The 27,021-nt window shown below is 48.1% G+C and overlaps 1 protein-coding gene across 1 annotated transcript; it reads left to right on the forward strand.

The window, feature by feature from the left end:
- Nucleotides 1-209: 209 nt before the first annotated feature.
- On the forward strand, nucleotides 210-24,085 carry GJA3 (gap junction protein alpha 3). Its single transcript, XM_039473304.2, has 2 exons — nucleotides 210-352; nucleotides 19,085-24,085. The coding sequence occupies exon 2, from the start codon at nucleotides 19,102-19,104 to the stop codon at nucleotides 20,407-20,409; it is 1,308 nt and encodes a 435-aa protein (XP_039329238.2). The 5' UTR covers nucleotides 210-352; nucleotides 19,085-19,101; the 3' UTR covers nucleotides 20,410-24,085.
- Nucleotides 24,086-27,021: the final 2,936 nt, after the last annotated feature.

A 27,021-nucleotide genomic window follows, 5' to 3' on the forward strand; every position in this document is an offset into this window, starting at 1 on the left:
TGGCGCGGGCGTGCGCTCGGGCTGGGGTGTGGCATGGGGACGCGGGGCGTGCCGGGGCTGCGCGTGCAGGGCGGGGATGCGGCGGCGGCGGGTGTGCTTGCCCGGGAAGCGCGCGGGGCGGGGCTGGTCCGAGGCGGCGGGGGCGTGGCGGGGCGGCCGGGGCTGCGGCGTGGGGGCGCCCGGCGCTGCGCACACGGGCCCGGCGGGGATGGCGGCCGGGGCGGGGAGGTCGGGCGGTGGCGCGGGGCGCACGCGTGAAGCGGCACCGCACGTGTGAAAGGAATTCTTTTCAGAGCGGCCGGGAGCCCTGCTCGGGAGGAACGCGCCCGGGTCGCCGCCGCGGCAGAGCGGGGTAAGGCGGGCCGGGCGCCGGGGAGGCCGGCGCAGGGACCGAGGGCAGCGCGGGGCGGGGACGCGCGGGGCGGCGGGGACGCGGAGCTCCGGGCTGGCCCCGCGGGCCGGGACTGCCGAGCCGGGAAGCCGAGCCCCGGCACGTGTGCGGCTCCCAGCCCCCTGGGGAAAGTTGTGGGGAGCTCGGGAAACTTTGTGAGAAACTTTTTGATCCTCCTCCTTTGCTCCTCGAAGTCTGGAGAGAGAGCAGCGACTGGTTTGGCCTCCCTAGATGGACAGCCCAAAGCCGAGTTTAAGTTGTTTTCCTGAGGTTTTCTCTCTCGGGTGGGGGAAGCCGGGTTATCCCGGACCATCAGGCTGCAGGGCTCCTAGCGATACTGAAACGCTTGAAAATTCTCAGCGGATGTCACCGCGCACCCAGCCGTCCGCGGGCATTCAGCATCGCCGTGTTCCCAAAAGTCCTGTTGGGATTGTTTAGAAACGACGTTGGCTCGCTCGCCTACATTCTTTCCAGAAACTTTTTTAAAACTTTTAATAGCTATTAATGCCATGACCAAATTTCTTGACCTGCATGTTTGTTGTGATATGTTCAAGTATAAAGAATTTGCAGAGGAGTGGAAAAGCACCGTCCGAGCCCCTTCTCGTAGGAGACTCGAGAAAGTAACTTGCAGTGATGCGACCTTTTTGCTTTGTTGCCAGCTCCACACTAGTGAGCAAAATTCATCCTACCACGTAGAGTTCTCAGTTCGTGAATTTGTGACTGCAGCTTTAGAACTCCAGTTTTAATGTTATCAACGTGTCCCCAAAACATGCCATTTAAAAATGGTTCTATACAAACAGCTGACAAGTGAATTATGGCTCTCATCACCATGGTGATTTATGTTCAGAACCGTGGTGATTGATGTTCTGTATGTCACTTCACTGGCGATCCATCCGTGTGCTGTGAAATGTATTGCAAGGCAAATATTAGAAGATTAAAGAGGAAAAAAGACAGATGTATTTTCCAAATACCAATGTGTTCAAAGTAAACATCAGCTAATTTGGCACAGATTCCACCTGCTCAGCAGTTCGGTTCATGTTGAAGGAAGCATCTCATAAGGGCAGTGCATGTATTGGTGCAGTGAAAAGTAATTCACAAAACTGTACTACTCCAGCAGGTCAGACAATGCCGTTTCTTAACCAGGAACTGTTAACTGGCTGAAAGCTGTCTTAAAAGAACGGCGGGTAACAAAAATCTTTGACAATAAAAAAAAAATATTTTTGACCCAATTTTTTGAATGTTACTTCCATTTTAACTTACTATATTCATTTATCTTAGCTAAAATAACGTGTATACACTATACATTTGAAATGAAAAATTGTATACATTTATCGCAGCCATTTATTTTTTTTCTTGAGATGGAGTCTTGCTCTGTCACCCAGGCTGGAGTGCAGGGGTGCCATCTCGGCTCACTGCAGCCTCCGCCTCCCACGTTCAAGAGATTCTCCTGCCTCAGCCTCCCAAGTAGCGGCGACTACAGGCACCCACCACCACACCCCGTTAATTTTTGTGGTTTTAGTAGAGACGGGGTTTCACCATGTTGACCAGGCTAGTCTCAAACTCCTGAGCTCAGGTAATCCTTCTGTCTTGGCCTCCCAAAGTGTTGAAATTACAGGCATGAGCCATGGGACCCGGCCTATTGCAGCCATTCTATAAAGCCTTATGGATGCAAAGAATTTATAGTCTTCCAGATGTGGCCATTACTTGAATATGTGCCTAACGGAATAAATAGGATATAGATATTTTTATAATTTTCCTTCTGTATTGCACATGATTATGCACATAACATTAATAAATGCTTAGCTTTAACAATGTACAAAAATATTATCAGAACATTCCAGAAAGCAGAAAGACCCTTAAGAAGCATTGCACCCTACTGTATGGAAAGTCAGGTTCCTGGGATCGCCTTGTGAAGAAACTCAGCCAAACCCAATTGACGGCTTGATTAACATATAGTCTCCTCCTTCCTCCCTCTGCTGGATGGTGGCTATTCCCAGTACTATGTAGTACCTATATTTTGATCTGTTTTTTGCCAGTCTGCCTCTCCCGTAGATTGGGAATGAACCTCCTGAGAGTATAAGGACTGGATCTGAATTATTTTGCTATCCTCAGTGTGGCACAGTGCCACACACAGAAGGTGTTTAATAAATGTATACCGAATTGAGGAGGGAAAAAAATCCAATACATGTGACCTTAACAACATATACGTCTCTTAAAAAAACTATGTTTTTGCAATTTCTGTATCATGCTTAAAGGCAATGAAAGAGTGATAAAGTTTCATCTTAATTTTCATTCCTACAGTGGTGGAAAGTTCCTCACTATAACTGCGCTAGTACTCTACTGCTTTTTTGTTTGTTTGTTTGTTTTTGATTTTGGAGATGGAGTATTGCTCTGCCGCCAGGCTGGAATGCAATGGCACAGTCTTGGCTCATTGCAACCTCCGCCCCCCGGGTTCAAGCGATTCTCCTGCCTCAGCCTCCTGAGTAGCTGGGATTACAGGCATGCGCCACCATGCCCAGCTAATTTTGTGTTTTTAATAGAAACGGTGTTTCACCATGTTGGTCACGCTGGTCTGAGACTCTTGACCTCAGGCCTCCCAAAGTGCTGGGATTACAGGCAAGAGCCACTGCACCCAGCCTATTGCTTGCTTTTTAAAAACTCCTCCGCATCTCTCAGAGTAATGGTTGATGTGAATAGTTTCCACAGTCTTATGTGTTGTCTTTAATTTGAAGAATTGGTTTGCTTTAAATTTACTGTTAACAAACTAATGATACTAGATATAAAAATCATTTAACTTTTTACATTTAGACCACCTGATTATCTCCATAGATTATTGCTTATTTATTTCTGAAACTCCATTTTCTGTTGACATTAAGATGAATTTTTTTTTTTTTTTTTTTGTTTTTTTTGAGACAGAGTTTCCCTCTTGTTACCCAGGCTGGAGTGCAATGGCGCGATCTCGGCTCACCGCAACCTCCGCCTCCTGGGTTCAGGCAATTCTCCTGCCTCAGCTTCCTGAGTAGCTGGGATTATAGGCACGTGCCACCATGCCCAGCTAATTTTTTTGTATTTTTAGTAGAGACGGGGTTTCACCATGTTGACCAGGATGGTCTCGATCTCTTGACCTCGTGATCCACCCGCCTCGGCCTCCCAAAGTGCTGGGATTACAGGCTTGAGCCACCACGCCCGGCTAAGATGAATCTTTTATTCTAGAACATAGAAGCAATTTCTGGTTATAAATAAAAGTAGATTTGAGTAAGAAGAGTGAAATCAAATTAATACTATAGAAATCATTTCTGCAAAAAATAGAAAATATTTTGATAGATGTAATTTGTATCCGTAATATCAGTGGAATAATAAAATACCGTAATTATCAGGTTGTGGGATTTTGTTCACTAAGCAAGAGTAAAAATGTCTGGATTTGCTTTATTTTATTTTATTTGTTTTATTTTTTTAAGATGGGGTTTCACCATGATGGCCAGGCTGGTCTTGAACTCCTGAATTCAGGTGATCCACCCACCTCGGCCTCCCAAAGTGCTAGGATTATAGGCGTGAGCCACCGCGCCCAGCCTGGATTTGCTTTAAAAAGATAGTTCTGGCCTGGTGTGGTGACTCATGCCTGTAATCTAATCCCAGTACATTTTGGGAGGCTGAGGCACGAGGATCTCTTGAACCCAGGAGTTTTGAGACCAGCCCAGGCAATACAGTAAGATACGGTCACTCCAAAATATAAAAAAAAATAGGGCCGGGCGTGGTGGCTCAAGCCTGTAATCCCAGCACTTTGGGAGGCCGAGGCAGGTGGATCACGAGGTCAAGAGATCGAGACCATCCTGGTCAACATGGTGAAACCCCGTCTCTACTAAAAATACAAAAAATTAGCTGGGCATGGTGGCGCGTGCCTGTAATCCCAGCTACTCAGGAGGCTGAGGCAGGAGAATTGCCTGAACCCAGGAGGCGGAGGTTGCGGTGAGCCGAGATCGCACCATCCATTGCACTCCAGCCTGGGTAACAAGAGCAAAACTCCATCTCAAAAAAAAAAAGAAAAAAAAATTAGCCCAGTGTAGTGGTACACACCTGTAGTCCCAGCTACTCGGGAGGCTGAGGCAGGAGGATCATTTGAGCCCAAGAGATTGAGGCTACAGTGAGCCATAAGTATAACAGGAAAAAAAAAAAAAAGATAACTCAAATTTGTGGTGAGATAATTGGGTTATCTTTAGCATATCAGTAATATTTAACAATTTTTGTAAAAGGTAAAAATGCCCCCTCTAGACGCTCTGGATTGGAAGAAAAGAATGAAAGTTTAAAATGTACTTCAAGCCCACGTTTCTGAACATATGCATTCCAGTATGTTAGAGAATAAAATGTAATGCAAAAGGCATATAATACATAGCGCCATAAACCGAACGGTCTGCCCGCTGCATCACCCATGAAGTGGTGTGGAAGGGGAAGCGAAGCTGGACCAGGAGCTGGAGGCTGGGCGCTTCTGGGCTGGCATCAGCACCGTGGGCTGTGCAACTGTGGCCAGCTCTCGGGACCCTCTCTGAGCTTCCATTTCCCAGTTTGCAAAATAAGGAGCCTACACTAGACCGTGTCTAAGGTTCATTCCATATTTCTTCTGTAGAAAATGACTAAGGTTCCTGAAGGGTGTCATTTGGATTTATATGAGGAAATCGCCTTTTAACTGACCGCACCGTGTTTATGAGGTCAGTGTTTGATCTCCTGTTCAGACGTCCTGACTTGTGTTTGAGACATGATGAAAGCCTGTTCTGATTGCTGCTGTGCTGAGGTACCCCTGTAATTTTCTCTATTGCTTACCCTTGCCCTAAGCCTCCCCTCAGAAAGCATACTGGTAAATTCAATTTTACTTTAAGGAAGTCACTTTTTCTCATTATTCAACTTTTAAAACTTTGAGGACTAAAACATTGAAGGAAATACATTAACATAGCACTAAAATGTGTAAATAAAATGTTCGGATAAGTAAATAATTTCAGTGGAATTCTTAAGTGGTGCACAGAAGTCATTAAAACTTACAGGCCAGGCGCGGTGGCTCACACCTGCAATCCCAGCACTTTGAGAGGCCAAGGCAAGCGGATCACCTGAGGCTGGGAGTTCAAGACCAGCCTGACCAACATGGAGAAAACCCTGTCTCTAAAAAAAAAAATTTTTTTAATCTTTAAAAATGAAAAAAAAAAACCTTACAATGCCCTCTAATAATTGGCAGAAGAAACCAGATGGCTTCACTGGGAGATGGAGCTGGGTTGAAAGGGACACCAGTGGGAGATGAACAGTCTTGGCAGGTGCTGTTTCTGATTAAACTCCGACTCTCTACATTTTCCTGTCATGAATTGAAACTAAACCTGCTGTTAATTTTCTAGCTTAATGTTAGAACTCCTTGTGGAAATGGTGCTTTAGTGCTGATTTCTTGAGGAAATATTTATTTTATTCAAGTATTTTGAGAAGAAAGACTGTGGGTAAATCATATATTTTTAATTTTGTCATTCTCAAGAATAAAATATTGAAGACAATTGTTTTTGAATTAATGTAGTTTTAATTACTTCCAGTTTAAAATTAGCTCACATGTGGCCAGGCGCTGTGGCTTACACCTGTGATCCCAATACTTTGGGAGGCCAAGGTGTGCAGATGTCCTGAGGTCAAGAGTTCAAGACCAGCCTGGCCAACATGGTAAAACCAGGAATATTTTTGTATTTTTTACTAAAAATACAAAAATTAGGTAGGTGTGGTGGCACACGCCTTTAATCCCAGCTACTTGGGATGATGAGGCAGGAGAATCGCTTGAACTCAGGAGGCAGAGGTTGCAGTGAGCCAAGATCATGCCACTGCACTCCAGCCTGGGAGTGCCGTGAGACTATGTCATAAATAAAATAAAACAAAATAAAAGCTTTCACTAAGCTTTTAAGTTATAAAAGGTCAAAAAAGAAAAACTGATTGGTTCTTCCCTTTGACTAGAGATGAAAAATGTTCACCATGTTTACTTTAGCCAAATAAAGATTTAAGAGCATGGGACTTTCAGGTATACATAAAAGATTGAAATCCCCACATGAAAAAGAAAATAAGAGAAATATTAATAATAAATAGATGGCAGACACTGTTGTGTGTGCTTTCCATATATTCTTATTTCATAAATATAAGCACATTTAAAATATAATGTTAAAACAATTTTTGTTTCTGGAGATTTATTCTCTGATGATAAAAATATATAATCTGGCCGAGCATGGTGGCTCATGCCTGTAATCCCAGCACTTTGAGAGGCCGAGGCAGGTGGATCATGAGGTCAGGAGTTTGAGACCAACCTGACCAACATGGTGAAACCCTGTCTCTACTAAAAATGCAAAAATTAACCAGGCATGGTGACACGTGCCTGTAAGCCCAGCTACTCGGGAGGCTGAGGCAAGAGAATGGCTTGAACCCAGGAGGCTGAGGTTGCAGTGAGCCAAGATTGTACCACTACACTATAGCCTGGACAACAGAATGAGACTTCGTCTCATTAAAATATATATATAATCGTAGCAATGCTTTAGCACTATTAAATAAAGAAGTTGAAAAAATAAATGTATAATATTCCTAAATCACTTGGCTGTGGATGACAGTAATGCTTCCTGCCACGGCGTTAGATTATTGAAACATTAAGAATAGAACCCATGTATCTCTCCACATAAATTGAAATGGAAATCCCTGCAACTATACACTAACACATAACTTTCAGATAAAGGGTGCTCTTAAATTGTATATGTGTATTTTATAGTAATGCTAGCACTTACTAAAACCTATATTATCTATTGAAAAGATGTGTAGGACTCCTATAGATTTAAATATTATGAATATAGCATACATAGTAAGACAATGAAAAAATAAAATAAGCTGTCATTTTTAAAAGCATATCAAAGTTGCTTCTTTAAGGAAAGAAAAACTAGCAAGACTAATATTTTTAAATCCCCAAATAATATCCCTAGAGTTTCAAAATCATAAGAAAATTCCATGAATGAATAATTTTATGCCAACAAATTTGAAACTTAAAGTGGAAAATTTTCTTAAAAATATAAAATGTCAAAATTGGCTTAGTAAATAGTAAACCTATGTATGTCAGTAACAATTAATTAAATTATATTTGTAATTAAGTCTTCCCTCCTACCCCCTAAAAAGAACAGTAGTCCCAAATTCTTTTATAGGAGATTCTTTCTTTTTTTTTTTTTTTTTTTTTTTTTTTGAGACAGAGTTTCGCTCTTATTACCCAGGCTGGAGTGCAATGGCGAGATCTCGGCTCACCACAACCTCTGGGTTCAAGCAATTCTCCTGCCTCAGCCTCCCAAGTAGCTGGGATTACAGGTGCATAGCACCATGCCCAGCTAATTTTTGTATTTTTTAGTAGAGACGGGGTTTCACCATGTTGGCCAGGATGGTCTCGATCTCTTGACCTCGTGATCCACCTGCCTCAGCCTCCCAAAGTGCTGGGATTATAGGCATGAGCCACCATGCCCAGCCTATAGGAGATTCTTATATGAGCTTATTCAGATGATTTAAAAATTGTTCAGGTTAAAATAACTTCCATACCAAAGTCTGATAGGACAAAAAAGTTCAGACCAATCTTAAATATGAACAAATAGAAATCCAAAATCAAGTAGCAAATTGAGTGTGATAGTATATTAATAACATAAAATCATTGATAGGCGTGGTGGCTAACACACAGAATCCCAGCACTTTGGGAGTCTGAGACAGAAGGATGGCTTGAGGCCAGGAGTGTGAGACCAGCCCTGGCAATATAGTGAGTCCCCATCTTTACAAATGAAAATGAAAGTAAAAATTAACCAGGCATGGTGGTGTGTGCCTGTAGTCTCAGCTACTTGGGAAGCTGAGACAGGAAGATCGCTTGAGCCTAGTAGTTCAAAGTTACAGTGAGCGGTAATTATGCCACTATATTCCCTCTGAGTGACAGAGCAAGGCCTGTCTCAAAAATAAATAAATAAATAAGTAATTAAATCATAACAAAGAGGACTTACCCTCTTTGGTGATCTACATTTAAAAATCACGGCCGGGCGCGGTGGCTCACACCTGTAATCCCAGCACTTTGGGAGGCCGAGGCAGGTGGATCACAAGGTCAAGAGATCGAGATCATCCTGGTCAACATGGTGAAACCCCGTCTCTACTAAAAATACAAAAAATTAGCTGGGCATGGTGGCGCGTGCCTGTAATCCCAGCTACACAGGAGGCTGAGGCAGGAGAATTGCCTGAACCCAGGAGGCGGAGGTTGCGGTGAGCCGAGATCGCGCCATTGCACTCCAGCCTGGGTAACAAGAGCAAAAAAACTCCGTCTCAAAAAAAAAAAAAAAAAAAAAAATCACAATAGATGGAGGAAAAAAGTGTTGCGTTAAGTCTAGTACTCATTCATAGTTTAAAGAAACAAAAACCAAACCAAGTTTTTAGCAAAGAGAGACTGGAAGGTAATGTCTTTAATCTGATAAAAATTAAAACATCGTGCTCAATGATAAAACTTTGGAAACATTCATGTTAAATTCAGAAACAAGAAAAGATGTTACCATACCATATTATGCTAGAAGTCCTGGCCAGTAAAGACGAGAAAAAGAAATAACAGGAATTAGAATCAGGAAGAGACAAATTTATCCTTAATAGCAGATTATTTTTATGTCTACATAGAAAATCCAAAAGAATCTCCTGTTAGAACCAGAAAAGCATTTGTAACAAGTTGCTGGATACAATATCAGTATACAAAAAGAATGTTCCTAAGTACTAATAACAATCAGAACATTTTACAAACTCTTTAGAACAACTGTAAAGAAGTATCTAGGGAGAAATCTAACAGAAGATGGCTAAGACCTTCAGGGACAGCATCCTAAGGCTCAGGGCATTAAAGAAGCATCGCCCCAGTAGAGCGGTTACACTGGGTAATGAAAAAGCCAGTGTACAGAAGTCAATCTGATTCATCTCTAAGTTTAGTGCATTTCCAATCCACACCCTTTCTTGGATTTTTGTGGGTCTTGGAAAGCTATACCTAAATTTCCTATGGTAGAAATAAAAGGTCAAAAATGGTCACAAGACACGTTTGTGGAACAAGTTTGAGGGACTTGTCCTACCAGATACCAAGTGCTGTGTATCTAGAACTGTTGCCATTGGATATCCTGCTGGTGTGGTTAACAGGGGTAGCCTTCTGTCATTTTCTTCCGGAGATGGAAAACTAATATCATGTGCTCTCAGTGTGAAACTTCAGAGATTCAGGATTTTCCTCTTTCACGCTGCTCTGTGTGATTGAACCGTGGCACTGAATTATAAGTGACACTAAACCAGCTTTTAAAGGCCTGCTTTTCATCTTGCTCGGACAATGCTAAATGTTGAGGTCAGCCGTATAGAGTACAAGAAAAGGTCTTTTGTTCCTTTTGTTATTTTGCCAGGTTCGTTTTTGAATTCTATTTCTTTTTTAAAAAGTCAGATCAGAACTATGAAAAGGGTGAGTTTAGGTACCTAACACCACAGGCTAGGTCTTGTGCCGTCTGGAAATTACAGTCCATCAGTGCGAAGGCTTGAAATAGACAAGGAATGAAAGAGGCTAATGGAAGACAGTGGCCGAAAAAACCACTCACTGGATCAGCCCACTTTCATTGTATAATATTTGTGACTAGTTCAGCCCAACATGCCCTTTAGATATGTGCCAAACCAAGGATGCAGAACTGAGCGTCTGAAGCACCCTGTCCTGCACCAAACCTCACAGACGTTACGAAACGTAGAACTCTTTCTGGATAAGCCTACCTGTGACCCTCAAAATCCTACCTGTCGGTGTTCCAGGCAATCACAGACAATACAAAAATTAATTTGCCTAGCTTTACTCCATATTGTATTACCTCTAATTTATAAACCAAGTAACAGTGTTTTAAATTGTCAGTATGGGCCAGACATGGTGACTCTGGCCTGTACCAGCCCTTTGGTAGGCCAAGGCAGGCAGACCACCTGAGATCAGGAGTTCCAGTCCAGCCTGGTCAACATGACAAAACCCTGTCTCTACTAAAAATACAAAAATTAGCTGGGTGTGGTGGCAGAGGCCTTTAGTCCCAGCTACTCATGAGGCTGAGGCACAGGAATAGCATGAACCCATGAGACAGAGATGGCAGTGAGCCAAGATCTCACCACTTCACTCCAGCCTGGGCAACAGAGCGAGACCCTGTCTCCAAAAAAAAAAAAAAAAAAAATTAAATTAAAATTGTCAATATGGTGTTATGAGAGGGAATCAAGTATGGTACAAATTAACCTTTTGGCCATGACTGCATTCCGGAGTCTTAAATAAAACTTGGCGTTTGGTGGTGATCAGCTCCTCTGCAGATGCCCCGCCCATCTGTGTGCACCCTCTGGATGCTGTCGGACCCCTGGGCTCCGTCGTCAGCCCCGTTTCCTCCTCCCCTGCCCTTCAGTAATCTGAATCCAGCCTCAGGGTCCACTTGGTGACAATTCCCAGACGTGCCCCTCCAGCCTCCACACTCACAGATGGCAGGCATTTTAAACTTAACATGTCTCAAACGATTCATGAGAGCCATGTTGTGCCCCAAACCTGGGCCTCCTCTGGCCTCCCCATCTTGATAAAAGGCAGTTCCATTCCTCCCGTTCCAGGCACAGTGCTGAGGCCCTCCCCACACCAGCCCGGGGCCAGGCCTGTGGGTCCCACTTTCAGGCATATGCAGGTGGGGCCGTTTCCCACACCTCAGCTGCCCACCCCTGTGTCTCTGGATCGTGGCCCAGCCTCCTTGCTGGGCGCTGTGTGTCTGCCCCGGGCCCCGCTGACTGCCCCAGGGCAGCCCTGTGAGAAGTGAGAACCCGGGTTCCCTCCCCATCTGCTGTGGGCTGTCTGCCTCCCCAGCCCCGGCTTGCTGAGCACTAGTCAGCCCGTCCTCCCTGCCCCTTGAACCCCCCAGCAATGCCCCTGCCTGAGGGCCCTTTCTGGCCTGGATCACTGTCGCCATCCCCGAGGCTCCATGTCCTGGGGCCCTGGTCCTCTCTGGCCTGTGCACCCCCAACGATGCTTCTCCCCGGCATTCTGCTTTTCCAGGGCATTGGGGCATCTCACACGTGGAACTTCTCTCATGCTGTGTGACTTCCCACCAGCATGGGGGCTGTACCGGGACGGGGGCCATGTGTTCTGTTCCATGCGGCCCCCAGGCTGGAGGCCCTTGCTGACGGCCTGCATCTCCTGGGCCTGCAGAGGCGCGGGTTAGGGGGTTGGGACCTGATCTCTTCCACATCCTCCCCCTGCCTTGCTGTTAAGCTTCCTTATCTCTTCGGGGCGAGTTCTGCCCTTCCCGGAGGACTGAGGCGGTGGCCTCCTCCTTGACCCTGTCAGCACTCTGGAGACCTTCTGCTCAGCTTGCCCTCCCTGGCTGCCTCCTGCCGCCCTGCTCCTGCCCCACCTCCCTCTCGCCACCCTCCTCCTCCTCTGATGCCCAGCACCCACAGCGCTCTGTCCGGGGTACCTCTGCCAGCCCCACGCCCCACTTTTGCCCATGCTCTCTCCTTCGCTGATGTTCTCAATATACTGAAAACAGATGGAAGCGGATCCACCCCCCCCCCATCTGCTTCCATCCACGCCACAATGACCCCTCCCCAGGACAGGACACTTGACCACAGTGGCCTCCTGTCTTCCTGTGAGGTGGATGGGCCTTTCTTCCACTTGGTCCTTTGGGCCCTCTGAAGGGCAATGACACAGAGTCACCCCTGCCTCAGTGGCCCCAGCTCAGCACCGTGGGCCCTGGCTCTCCAGCCTCACCTGTCAGAGGCGAGTGGCTGTCTCAGCTGTGCCAGGCTCTGAGGGACCTCCGGTGGCCTTCGCCCTCCAGCCCCACCCGGTGTCGCATGGAGGGTCCCACACTGCTTGAGAGGGGGGAGGTCACTGCCTGCCTTCCCGAGGTCAGAATTCTCTAAATGAACTTTCCCAGAAGACCAAGGGAGAAACAGAACATAGTTAAATGGATAACACAACTTCAAAGCGCCCATTCCAAGAACCTAACACAATCCAAGTCTGTGGCTTTCTCTGGGGATGCTGGTCAGGCACAGACCGAGGGTCCCCTCCCCACCCTGTCCAGGACGCGGTCCTCCCTGCTCAATCTTAGTCCCCACACTGCCAGACCACAGGATCCTTCACGCGCGCACACACACACGCACACGCACATGCGCGTGCACACACACCAACCCCGCACCAGGAGCCGTGCTCTGCCGCCTCCCTCTCCATCTCTGTTCTTTGCTTGGTGGTCCTGCCTAAGAGGTGAAGCTGCAGTGCAGACCCTCTTCCTGACGCCCCCAGCCCCGTGCCCCCGGCTGCCTCCTGATCGTCCTCACTCCTGTCCCCCGACTGCTTTCACAGCCACCCCCTCGCCTTTCTCCCAGGCTCAGCTCAGCACTTGCCCCAACTTCTTCCTCTTTAAATGGCACCGTCGGCCGGGTGCGGTGGCTCAAGCCTGTAATCCCAGCACTTTGGGAGGCCGAGGCGGGTGGATCACGAGGTCAAGAGATCGAGACCATCCTGGTCAACATGGTGAAACCCCGTCTCTACTAAAAAATACAAAAAATCAGCTGGGCATGGTGGCGCATGCCTGTAATCCTAGCTACTCAGGAGGCTGAGGCAGGAGAATTGCCTGAACCCGGGAGGCGGAGGTTGCGGTGAGCCGAGATCGCGCCATTGCACTCCAGCCTGGGTAACAAGAGCGAAACTCCATCTCATTAAAAAAATAATAATAAAAATAAATAAAATAAATGGCACCGTCGTATTCCCGGTCGCCAGGCTCAGCCTCTGGTTCATCGCTCCTTTCACCCTGCCTCTAGTCAGATACCGTGTTTCGCTTTATTTTTGTCTTCAGAATATGTCTCCTTGCTCCCTGCCGGTCACCCAGCCTGGGCCTTGGACACACGCTCCAAGATTACCACACTCTTGTTATTCAGATGGTTAAGAATCACAGTTCTCACTGAGACAGAACCAGCAAGATCAAGTGCCATCTCATGGGAGGTCGTAGACATCCTGCAGCCAAGTACTCTGTAACCTCACCCCCACAGTGTTTAGGTCCGTTATCTAAAAAGCCCTCAATAATGTGGGCTGCGGTATTCTGTCATTAGGTCGCATGCACCTTGCAAGGTTAAGTGATCACACTGGGGGCCTCCCTTGGGTGCTGAGCCAAAGCCCGTGTTTTCCTCTGCCCAGTGGTGCTCAGGATGCGTGGCTCGGCATCACCTTGCCTGACCTTAGCCTCCGTGGATCCCGGCATACCCTCTGTCATCCTCTGTCTGTACTTAGCGCAGGGGAGCCTTACATGTGCTTCGCATCTCTGCTGATCAAAGTGACATCAGGCTGGGCGCGGTGGTTCTCGCCTGTAATCCCAGCACTTTGGGAGGCCAAGGTTGGTGGATCACTTGAAGCCAGGAGTTCGAGACAAGTCTGGGCAACATCACAAGACCTTATCTCTACAACAAAAATTAAAGTAGTCAGGCATGGTGGTGCACGCCTGTAATTCTAGCTGCTTGTAGGCTGAGGTGGGAGAATCACCTGAGCCCAGTGAATGCAAGGCTGCAATAAGCTATGATCGTTCCACTGCACCTTAGCCTGGGCAACAGAGTGAGACTCTGTCTCTAAAAAAAAAAAAGTTGGGGGGCGGGGTGTGATTGATAAAATGCCTCCAGAGCTCTGCATATCATCCAGAGCCAACCAAATCTGACAGTGAGGGGAGGTGGACCCACATCTGCTGGGGAGGCTTCCACGCAGGTCTGAACAGGATCTAACTGTCAGTCTCCCAGACAGATTGTCGGCCCTCTGGTTAAATTTTCATTTATTCACACATGTGTTTTACAAAACAAAACCCAAACTGTGAAGTGTAGTCATGAAGCTCAGAGTGAGTGACAGGGACACGGGCACCCTGGCCCTGGCTCGCTTAGAGTCTGTTGGGGAAATTGCTTTCTCCAAATGCTGCGCCTGACATGGGAGATTGCCAGGCAGGAGGATGGAATCCCCTCTAAACTCTCAGTGATCCCACAGTCGCTATCCTCTGACATGGGGCTAAGCGTGCGAACTGTATTGTATTTGTGTGCTTACTACAGACACGATTAAAGCAATGAAAGGAGTAGAAACCACAGTGAAAGAACAACAAAAAAGGAGTCAGCTGGTTTTTTCCAAAGCTACAACTTTGAAAAATGAAAGCCATGGTCATTGATCTTTTAGGATGAGCAATGTGATATGTTGTCAGAGAAAATGCAGAGAACCGTGAAAAGGAAAATCACCCGTTCTCAGAAGCACCACTGTTAACATTTCAGTATCGTTCCTCCTCCTTCTGTGTCCATGTAAGAGCGTGTATAAAGGAGCTGGTTTCAGACTATAGTGTTGTCCTAAGCTCTTGTCACTTATCATTATAGCATCGTCATTTTTCATGTCATTAACGTTCTGAAAAATTACATCTCATGGCTACTTTATATTTTAGTAGTTTATAAATGAACCACAGCTTTTCATTTTCCCAGGCTTTATTTCATAAAGCATTTAAGATAGTGTATCAGTTAGGGATTCTTTTTCACTTGCAAGCCACAGAAAACCTAATTTGAAGAAATTAGATCTTCCCCTCACGTAAGAAATCTGTAGGTAGCTGATGGGGCTGATTCGGCAGTTCCACAGTTCACAGCAGGTGCCCTGCCATGCTTCTGGACTCATGCTTGCAAAGTGGCTGTCCAGCTCCAGCATCACATCTATACTCTACGTTGGGTGTCCCCAAACTACAGCCCACGGGCCGCATGCGGCCCCCTGAGGCCATTTATCCGCACCCCCCCCCCCGCGCCACACTTCAGGAAGGGGCACCTCTTTCATCGGTGGTCAGTGAGAGGAGCACAGTATGTGGTGGCCCTCCAATGGTCTGAGGGACAGTGAACTGGCCCCCTGTGTAAAAAGTTTGGGGACGCCTGTTCTACGTGGAAAAGAAAGGGAAAGGACAGCACAAGGACCACTTGCCCTCTTCTTAGAAAACCAGCGCTTTCCCAGACATTCCCCAGCAGACGTCTTACACCTCACTGGACAGAACTGCCTTTTCTATTCACCTCCAGCCACAAGGGAGGACAAAGAAGCAAATATTTCCCTTCCCAGTCACAGCAGAGGCAGGCAAGGGAGGGAAGGATGGGAGAAGGAGCTGGTTGGCCAGAGCACGGTGCCAGCCACGGCCAGCCAGCACTGCTCGGGTAACTGTTCATCCTCTACCGGCTGTCTGTTTCCAGTCATTGCTCATGGGTACATCACAATACGCCACGTGCACACATTTATCCACGTCTGATTATTTCCTTAGTACGATGTCCTGGAGTAGAATTCGAGGTCAAGGGTATTGTTATGTTCATGTCTCTCATTCTTTTCCAGAAAGATCCACACAGATCCCCCGTGTGCTGCCACATGTAGTGCCCGAGAGCCGGATGCTCCCGTCTGGGACACAGTCTGTCGTCTGGCCTCTGGGACACAGCCTCAGCCCCTGGTAGGGCACAAGCAAGGGTCAGGCTGGTGGCTGGTCGTCGTTCTTGTAGGTTGCGCTCAGAGGTCGCGAGGCTCTTCCAAGGGCATATGTTTAAGTGTTTTGCAGCCCCTGGACCTATAGGATCTGGAGTAGGCTGAGCCGCTGCCATCAGCTTCCCCGTCCTATCCTCTGGTTTACCAATGGAATAAGCGGTCATTCAGCCTCGTGTTTCTCAGCAGGTGCATGATGGGCATTTGGGGTGGGACAGTTCTTACCTGTGGGGTCACCCCAAACATGGCAGAACATTTTGCCTCCACTGGCCCCACAGGGAAACGCCGGCAGCAGACCCCTCCCTCACGGTGCTCCATGCCATCCACCCTGTGTCGGGGGCCGGCCAGGCCCCTGTCCCAGCACCGGGGTAGACTGCTTTTTAGCAAGACCTGCTGGAGCGTGTGGAAGGGGCATGAGCCACCCACAGTGGCCTCTCCTCAGAAGCTTCCAGAAGGCATATTACCTGGCTGTTCTGCCTGTAGACCGGGAGTGGCGAGGATGCCTGTGCCAGCCCCGCCCTCAGAGCCAGGCCTAGGGGAAGGGCACGGGGGGCAGGTGTTCTCTAGAGCCCAGAGGCTGCCCTTGCCCAGGGAAGCTTGGCAGGTGGGGCTGTGAAAGGATGGAGGGAATGGAGGGAACCTGCTGGAGCAGAGGCGGGGTAGGGGGAGGAGGGAGGAGGTGACAGCCATTAAACCAGGGCATGGCAAGTGGGGGAGAGAACCCAGGGCGTTGCTGTAGGCCTGCGGTGGCCACCTCCGAGGGGACAGTGGAGGCAAGGGGCAGGTCAGCAGGCAGTGGCCGGATGGGGCAGGGCTTCAGGTTGGAGAAACAGCATGTGCAGAGACCTAAAGGTGGAATTTCAGGCTGCAGCATGTCTGGTCCCAGGTCCTGGTGGGTCGTGCCTGCTATCATGGTTCTGTTCTGTGCAGCATCTGCCCAGACGCCTGGGCGGGTAGGGGCAGAGATGCCATTAGGGGGCCTGGTCGCAGCCCAGAGGGGCACTTGGAGGGGAAGCAGAAAGTGACCCAGAATGGTTCCCAGACGTCCCTCATGGGGCAGATGGGATGGTTTCAAGTGCAGTAATTCAGTTTCTAAAGTAAATCATTCCACTTCCTGAGAACACAGGAAAAGATGACAGCCACAGCAGAAGGTGAGAGCCTGGGAGGACGCGAGAACAGCCAGCTTTCTCGCAGAGCTCCGGGGCCCAAGCAAAACGTGGGAGTTCATTGTAAGGGAGGGTTAACATTCGTCTGTTTCTTTAGATTGTTAGTGAGTAGAATTTTTTGTTAATTTGTCTTTGAACAAGTTCATAAAAGTTAATATTTTAAATATATGTTTTTTTAAGACAGAGTCTTGCTCTGTCACCCAGGCTAGAGTGCAGTGGCACGATCTTGGCTCATTGCAGCCTTTGCCTTTCGGGTTCAAGCGATTCTCCTGCTTCAGCCTCCCAAGTAGCTGGGACTACAGGTGCGCTCTACCACACCTGGCTAATTTATATATTGTTAGCAGAGATGGGGTTTCACCATGTGGGCCAGCCTGTTCTCAAACTCCTGACCTCAAGTGATCTGCCTGCCTCAGCTTCCCAAAGTGCTGGGATTACAGGCGTGAGCCACTGTGCCCAGCCTAAAATATTTTAAAATTGAAAATGACAAGTGTTTTCTTTGGTTCCACTGGAGACTGTGTCCTCACAGCCGAGACCACATTCCTCACTGCATAGCTTGGAGCTGTCTTCCCGTTTACGTTCCCAGCATCCAGCCTGTTGGGGCAGCAGCAACTCGGGACACCTTCTCATCTTCATCCCCTGTGTCTGTGGGCACTGCCGCCTTCTCAGCAGGCCTGTGGTCCCACCTCCCCCCATCCCTGTGAATGACCATGGTGTACACACGCTCAGAGAGAGGAAACTGCCTGCCTGGGGGTGTTTACGAAACGCTTGCTGAGTTGGGCCTAGGGGTGGGTCTGCAGCTGGGACCACCCGCCCTCTATGGGCTGCCTTCTTTGGAGTCACACCTCAGGGGCAGGTGGGGCTGGTGAGCCCTGCCAGCACCCATAGGCATTCTGGACCAGAAGACCAAAGACCCATGCCATCTCCCATGCTGATTGGGCCCCACTCACTTGCACCCTGACCGAGTCTGGGCATGCTGTGTCCACCCCCGGACATGCTGGGCACCCTCGAGTGCTGTTGGATGGCAGCCGCTGCGGGGCTGGCTCTGCTGAGCTGGCCTCTGCTCCTGGCAGGATCCTCAAGCTCGGTTCACCCCAGGTGCTTCCTCTGCCTCCATCCACCACCCCTCCAGCCTTGCGCAGAATCCAGTGTGGACACTCGATCAGGTGAGGTGATTTCAGGTGGTCGTGAGTTGATGCTGAATCGTGTGAGAAGACCGTTCCCTTATCAATTCTGTTTCCACCCAAATAGTGGCCTTGGAGAAGGGCTGGGTTTGGTACTAGTCCGTTCAACACCTCTCCAGTACTCCTCATCTTCGTCTTTGCAACAAAGAGCTTACACCCAGAGCTTTGCCAGGCAATATCCCATAGAATGTGTGAACTTCGCTGTCATCAAGGAATTTATTCTTTTTTTTAAAAAAAAGGGGGAGTACGCCTTTATTTCCTTATTTCCAAAATAAAGCTGGCTGAGTTGGAATGTATTTACTCTTAAAGCTACCATCCACGGAAGGTATTAGTGGCAGTTTTCCACGGACAGTAGTAAACTTTCCTAGTTTAGATAAATTTAAGCATAAAGAGTTGATGTGAAGACAGAGAAAGCAGAAGAGGTATTAGATTAGCATAGCAGAAGTTCTGAAGGTGGCATGGGCATAGGGATGGCAGCAATTCAGAGTTGGCCCCAGTGGTGGCAAAGCCCCAGAGCTCCTGTGGGGTCAGCCTCAGAGAGAAGACCCCGGCAGTCTGGAGATCAGCAGGGGCATTTCTCTCCTGGCTCTGGCTTCCTTGTCTCTGAAATGAAGAGTTTAAAACCTGTGGTTCTTCATGGACGCTTGCACGTGCATCGTGGCTGATCGGCCAGGTCCCGGGGAGCTGCGATGCCCGCCCTATGGAGAAGCTGCCCATCGGCCCCATCCCAGGCCATCGGGCAGTGGCTGCAGCCGTCAGGTGCAGACCCTGGCGCTCAGCCATCGCAGCCCCGGGGTTAATGAGCGTTTTCTCCTTACAGGTTAGGAATCCGAAGCAATGGGTGACTGGAGCTTTCTGGGAAGACTCTTGGAAAATGCACAGGAGCACTCCACGGTCATTGGCAAGGTCTGGCTGACGGTGCTGTTCATCTTCCGCATCCTGGTGCTGGGGGCCGCGGCGGAGGACGTGTGGGGCGATGAGCAGGCAGACTTCACCTGCAACACCCAGCAGCCGGGCTGCGAGAACGTCTGCTACGACAGGGCCTTCCCCATCTCCCACATCCGCTTCTGGGCGCTGCAGATCATCTTCGTGTCCACGCCCACCCTCATCTACCTGGGCCACGTGCTGCACATCGTGCGCATGGAAGAGAAGAAGAAAGAGAGGGAGGAGGAGGAGCAGCTGAAGAGGGACAGCCCCGGCCCCAAGGAGCCGGCGCAGGACAAGCCCCGGTCGCGGGATGACCGCGGCAGGGTGCGCATGTCCGGGGCGCTGCTGCGGACCTACGTCTTCAACATCATCTTCAAGACGCTGTTCGAGGTGGGCTTCATCGCCGGCCAGTACTTTCTGTACGGCTTCGAGCTGAAGCCACTCTACCGCTGCGACCGCTGGCCCTGCCCCAACACGGTGGATTGCTTCATCTCCAGGCCCACGGAGAAGACCATCTTCATCATCTTCATGCTGGCGGTAGCCTGCGCGTCCCTGCTGCTCAACATGCTGGAGATCTACCACCTGGGCTGGAAGAAGCTCAAGCAGGGCGTGACCAGCCGCCTGGGCCCGGACGCCTCCGAGACCCAGCCGGGGACGGCAGATCCCCCGCCCCTGCCCTCCAGCTCCCGGCCGTCCGCCGTCGCCGTCGGGTTCCCGCCCTACTACGCGCACAGCGCTGCGCCCCTGGGACAGGCCCGCGCCATGGGCTACCCCGGGGCCCCGCCACCGGCCGTGGACTTCAAAATGCTAGCCTTGACCGAGGCGCGCGGGAAGGGCCAGTCTGCCAAGCTCTACAACGGCCACCAGCACCTGCTGATGACTGAGCGGAACTGGGCCAACCAGGCGGCCGAGCAGCAGCCCCCGGCGCTCAAGGCCTCCCCGGCGGCGGTGGCCGCGCCCGCCGCGCCCAGCCCCACCAGCAGCGGCTCCCCGCAGCAGCTCGCGCACGAGGCCGAGGCGGGCGCTGCGCCCCTGCTGCTGGACGGGAGCGGCAGCAGTCTAGAGGGGAGCGCCCTGGCAGGGACCCCCGAGGAGGAGGAGCAGGCTGTGACCACCGCGGCCCAGATGCACCAGCCGCCCTTGCTCCTCCTGGGAGACCCGGGTAGGGCCAGCAAGGCCAGCAGTGGGCGGGCCAGGCCAGAGGACTTGGCCATCTAGGGCCCGGGTGTCTCCAGACAGCTGTGTAGTGGTCTTTTTCCTAGAAACCAAAACCAAAGTGCAGTTCCCACCAGCAGATAGAGCCTGAAAGTGAGCGGCCAGAGTCCCGGGAGGTGGACGATGGGGGAGAGGTCAGGTTTCCGTGTTCAGTGCTTGCTCTTCTTAGCGCTGTGAGTTATAGTGGGGATGATGCCCACTTCCTGAGTTTGGGGGTTTGGGAGGACAAGGGTTGTGGGCCTTTAAGATCTTCACAGCAGCGCAGAAGCCCAGTCGCGAGGACTGTCTCTGGGGTAACTGTTCTGTTGTGGTAAAGCAACAGGTCTCCTGCAGTCCCTTCAGCTCTGGGGCATTTGGGTTTTCTATTCCTACGCTCTCCAGAGCCTCTGGGCAGCCAAGAGAGTCACGGAGGCACTTAGCTCTATCTCTGTTTGATACTTTTAACTTAGAGTTGAATTTCATTTGGGATATTGGCCAAACTGCACTAAAAAAAAAGATTTAGAGCGAGTCTATGTAGTGTCATTTGAGTTTCTGAAATTGCATGTGAAGCCCAGGATATCGAGCTGCAGGCTTCATGACAAGTGACAAAGAGCAGTTACCTCCGGACGCAGGCTCAGTGGGCAAGGGCTGCAGAGGTTGCTGGCACAAGGCAGGTGGAGACACAGCCACACCTGAGGCCATTTTTAAACAGTTGAGGAAATTGACATAAAAGTGGTCAGGTATGCCTTAGGTATTTATTTTTTAAATGATATTTTGTGCTTTGATCTGAATGGTACAGATATGCCTATTTTCTCCCACTGTTCTTTCAGGAAAAATGAAAGAAAAATAGTGTTTTTCTTTCTTTACATACTGTTAAAATGATTATTGACCAAGACAGTGCTAATTTGTCCTACTGCATACTAGTAAAGATTTTGAACTTTCTTTTAAAAGAAATTCTTCAACTTCATGAGTTGCCTAATTGTAATGAGAATGTACTCTATAAAACAAAAGCAGGGGAGATTTTTAAGTGCATTCAAATACTTGAAGTTCTGAAGATTTTGAATGGGAAGTGAAAAGCGAACTAATGTTGGCAGGAAAATTATTTATACAGATGAATCTATGACAATCTACACTTTAAAGAAAAAGTATGGAATAAAACACTTCAAGTTTCCTAATCGTTCTTTGTGGGCAGGCTGTTTGCTTTCTACGGTGTAAATAATATGAGTGTCTGAGGATCCCTGCCTGGGCCGAGGGCGTGTGCCCCCTTTACCCTCCACACCAGAGCTGTCCTGATGGGGAAAGCTGTTTATGTGTGTGGGCATGGCTGGAAGACGGCAGAATTTTCTGTCCTGCAAACACGGCTGCAGTATCCTGGTCCCCATTTGTTTATAAAATGAACGACGGTCATGTTGAGCCTATTTCTACTCAAACTTTTCACCTTCAACTTCTGAGTATCATTAACCCCTATTCAGCAAGACCCTATGCTTTCCAATTTAATGCATTTTTTATCAATTAACTTCTTGATGGTGCATTTGGAACTGCACTCCAAGTATACTTTCTGTTTTATATCATAAAGGGTGCTCCACTAACAAGCTGATGAAAGGAATGCGATTTCCAAGTCTCAGATTGCTGACTGCGCCTAGGTTTGCATGTCAAACACAAATAGTTCATTAGTGCATTCTGCTTGCCGTAGGACACACTGGACAGGCCCCTAGGCTTGAAAAATGCTGTTTCATACATATCCTTGAAGCCTTTATCAACCAGATTGAGAAAAAAAGAAAGAGAAAGAATGAAAGAGAGTGAGGAAGGAAAGAAAGAAAGAAAGAAGGAAAGAAAAAGAGAAAGAAGGAAGCCCTTGGTAAAACTGTGAATGGCACTCACTTCTCTCCAGGCTGGTGCATAGCTGGAGCCATTCTAGACGCATAATTTCTCTCCAAAGTTAACTCATGACATGCAGTGTATGCCATAGGCTTAAGGCAGCAGGACTTCGTTCTTGTGAGTAATAAAGGCTGCTAGAAGATCCTAGTGTGAGAAGCATTCTGATAAAAAGCTTTGGCCATTTTAGAAAATGGAATAGTGATCATCCAAGAGCAGTACAGCTCATGGAGTGGATGTGAATACTTAGTTCTTTTTTTTTTTTTTCTTTTGAGATGGAGTTTCACTCTTGTTGCCCAGGCTGGAGTGCAATGGCGCGATCTCAGCTCACTGCAACCTCCGCCTCCCTGTTCAAGCGATTCTCCTGCCTCAGCCCCCACCCCGAGTAGCTGGGATTACAGGCACGCTCCACCACACCGGGCTAATTTTGTATTTTCAGTAGAGATGGGGTTTCCCCATATTGCTCAGTCTGGTCCCAAAATTCTGACCTCAGGTGATCCGCCTGCCTCAGGCTCCCAAAGTGCTGGGATCACAAGCATGAGTCACCACGCCCAGCTGATTACTTGATTCTTTAAGTTCTACCATAATAAATGTTCTTAACAGTAGCGAGCTTCTTGTTTACCCACAGTTTGATTTTGAGTGGGGTTGGAGTTCAGCATGAGAACTCAAATTGTGTTTTTACATTTTAAAATTGAATTTAGTCACAACATGTTTATAGAAATGCCAGTATTGTGCAATTGACATAGTCTAGTGGGTCTAAGTGGATATGAGGGTAGAATTCGATTCATCTACTTGAAAATCACTCATCTATGAAGAAGTGAGGTTCTGCAATAGAACAGTGCCTGTGCTGTTTTTGCAGGTTAGCATACTGATTTCAGCTCATGTAAGTAATGAAAGCGTGTCTTGCATCCTGTTGGTCTCTGAGGTATCCATGATTCTAAAGGCTGGGTCCTTCTCTTTCAGGCAGTGTGGAACGCTTCTCTACTTAACTAGTCCTTTAAGACATTGAAACGTCCAATAAAAATAGAAATCGCCTGTCTCGGCCGGGTGCACTTTGGGAGGCCGAGTCGGGTGGATCACGAGGTCAAGAGATCGAGACCATCCCAGTCAACATGGCGAAACCCCGTCTCTACTAAAAATACAAAACATTAGCTGGGCCTGGTGGTGCGTGCCTGTAATCCCAGCTACTCAGGAGGCTGAGGCAGGAGAATTGCCTGAACCCGGGAGGCGGAGGTTGCGGTGAGCCGAGATCGCGCCATTGCACTCCAGCCTGGGTAACAAGAGCGAAACGCCGTCTCAAAAAAAAAAAAAAAAAAGAAATTGCCTCTCTCTGTGGGCAAGATTCCAGACCTTTTTTTTTCCTACCCTGGAAATTTCACTGAAACTATTTTACTCTTGATTTAATAGAAAAATTTAAAAAATCTCTAAGCCTATTTTAAAATTCAAGTGCTATACCTATTACATTTACATACATGGTTTTTAAGCTGCTATCTACAATGACTTCTTATATCCTTGGTTTTTCTAAATATTAAACATCACTATACAATACCAAAATTCATTTTTTTCAATTCTAAAACCATTTCTTATATTATCACTCATTTCTCCTTTTTAAACTTTGTTTTACTGAATTATTCTTGTATTTTTTAATAAAATTTACACCAAGAAATCCTTAAATTTACAAAAGAAATGTAGCAGGCCAGCATATCTCTCATTTACCCTGGATTTCTTTGATCTGGACAAGTAAGTTGATATATCATAGAATTCCTACACAAGAATACCTAGAATAATAACTATGAATATAATTTAAACATTCACTTTATTAAAAATTAACCCTTCACTTTTTATATAAATTCACTTTTTATAAAGGAAATTTAAACATTCACTTTATAAAAAATTATATAAAAATATGTAACATATTTATTATATATGTTATATATATTATATAATACACACACACACACACACACACACACACACACACACAAATTAACCCAATAGGGTTTAGGTCTCCTTTTGCTTTAGGCTTTTTAAAAAGTATTATTAACACTTTCTTTAATTATTTTGTATTAATGAATAAAGTCCTTTTTTCTGAATTTTTTGAACGTCTGATATTTGTAACACCAATTCATGAATCTCTACCAAAATAAATACTTAGAGTATTGCATGATTTCAGAGAGTCAATGTATTTTCTAAAGATGAATAGAGTCCTGCCACCTTCACCACCCACTGCCCCCACAAGTTGAGGCTATCCTAAATAACCTTTAATATAGCTGTGGACATGGTACATTTAAGGTCAGGGAAGGCACTTTTCTGCCTAATTTTATATCATGGTGCAAATCTTGGGTTGATCACGCTAAGGTTTCTGACCACCCAAAAGATTTTTTCCCCTGTGCATTACAGAACATCGTAACAAGGTGAACAAGTTAGGGATTTGAATAACACTCAAGCAGCGAACTGTTTCCAGGAAGTGCTGTCTTTAAAGCTGTTTGGTGTGTAAATGTTCATTTAGCTCATATATTTACAAAACTCTTACTAAAACTTAATTTTTGTGCCATAACAGTGTCTTCCCTGGATTACATTGTAACTGGAAATAAACATTTTCTAAAATAATAAAAGCGGCCTTCAATTTCAACCACTAGTTCTGCAGTTGGTTAATTGTTTTCATTGATAGACTCCGGAAGCAGGTTTTCAAAAGCACCGTGTTTGTTATCTTAGATACAATAAGGAGGCAGGAGCTTTTTCCTAGCAGAAGCAGCCTGAGAAGTCACTGCAGGGGCTGTTCCATGTCTCACAGGCTTTCCCGGGAGTAAAAACACACGTCCTCCAAGGGTTCAAGCGTGGCTGATGCCTGCAGTGTGTTCTTCTGAAAAAACAATGTCAAAGTTCACTTTCTTCCTGTCTCAGGAAGCCCCCGCTTGAGCAGGATTCTCTAAAGCTCCACGGGGCTTCAGGAGAGAGATCTTTCCTTTAGGAGGCTGGTTCTCGGGAAGCTCTCCCGCGTGGAATTCTGCATGATGGCCCGCTGTATCTGCCTCTGTGACCCTGTTGGCAACACCGGAATGCGTCTGGAAATGTGTCTGATTTTCAGTGCTTGATGAGGAATGCATTTCCCACCTGCAGCGTTCCTGCTTTATGAACCCAGGTGCGAGATGATTTCCAGGGAAATGTAACACAATTTCCCATGCCCCAGCCTGGGGGCTCCGAGGGCTCTCAGAACTCCACATCCAAAACTCAGCTCCTCCAAACACAAATTGCTGAGAGTTCCCAGATGGCAGACAAGTGCAAACACCTGCCGTGGTGGACAGTTTGGGGAAGACAGTCGCGGTCTGCGGAAATGTAAAACAGCCCCAAGCCGCAGCCTGTGGGTCCCTTGCTCGCTGCGGGCTAGAGTGGCCCGGACCCTTGGGAAAGCGGGCGCGAGTGTCTGTAACACGTCGATGAAAGGGGCCGCGCGCGGTCAGAAGACCCGGGTGCAGCCTGGGCGGCATGGGGAGACCCCCGTCCGCCGGGAGCAGCGGCTTAGGCCTGTCATCCCTGCTGCTTGGGAGGATCTCTTGAGCTGCAGTGAGCCGTGATGGCGCCACTGCACTCCAGCCTGGGCGACAGAGTGAGACCCTGTCTTTAAATAAATAAATAAATGATGATGATGATGATGATGATGATGATGATGATGATGATGGACAGGCGGATATGGACCGTTTCCCGCAGGGGAGGGTGGCGAGGGGAAGGGCTCAGGCCCCAGTCTGAGCCGGGTTGTCTGGGCCGCTGTGCAGGACGCGCGCGCACCTGGGAACGCGTGGGCTCCGCACAGCGCGGCGGGAGGTCCGGGAGGGACGCCGGGGACCGCGGCGCCTGCTGCTGGCGCCACCAAACTCAGGCTGGCTGAGGGTAAAACCCAGGCTGGCGGAGCGAAGAAAGAGACACTTTCCGGCTGGGCACAGTGGTTCACGCCAGTTATCCCGGAATTTTGGGATACCGAGGCGGCCGGATCACCTGAGGTCAGGAGTTCGAGACCAGTCTGGCCAACATAGTGAAACCCCGTCTGTACTAAAAATACAAAAGTAAGCCGGGCGTGGTGGCGCACACCTGTAATCCCAGCTTACTCAGGAGGCTGAGGCAGGAGAATCCCTTGAACCCGGGAGGCGGAGGTTGCAGTGAGCCGAGATTGCGCCATTGCACTCCAGCCTGGGCAAGAGCAACTCTCAAAAAAAGGAAGAAAGAAAGAGATGGTTTCCATGGGCTTTATCGTCGACACCGTCCCTTCCATTAGAAGGGGGTCTCCTTACAGGAACCAGTAACAGAGTTCCACACCCGATTCAGGTGGTCGCTGGGGTAACGGGCAAGGGGCTGAATCCTCCTTGTCAGGACAAGGGACTGAATCCACCTCTCCTCTCCCACAGCATGACTTTGAGAAAGTAATTTAACGTCTTTGACTTTATAGATGAGTTTTCTCCTCTGAAAAAAATTGAAATAAAGTTGCAAGGAGTGTTTAAGAATGAACTTAAAATGCTTCACCTAGTCCTTAACCCATAGTGATGCTTCATAAACGCAAGCCTCCAGGTAAATAAAAATAATCCGAAGGCTGGCCAAAATTTTCACTTGCCTACCCATTTTTATGGTTTCCCTTTATTTCAAAACAAAACAGTTTTAGGCCAATTGGCTAGCTCATGCCTGTAATCTCAACACTTTGGGAGGCTGAGGAAGAAGGGTGGCTTGAGACCTGGAGTTTGAGACCAGTCTGGACAACATAGTGAGACCCCC

This window comes from Saimiri boliviensis, chromosome 16, assembly GCF_048565385.1.
Source record: "Saimiri boliviensis isolate mSaiBol1 chromosome 16, mSaiBol1.pri, whole genome shotgun sequence".
NCBI classification, from domain to species: Eukaryota; Metazoa; Chordata; class Mammalia; order Primates; family Cebidae; genus Saimiri; species Saimiri boliviensis.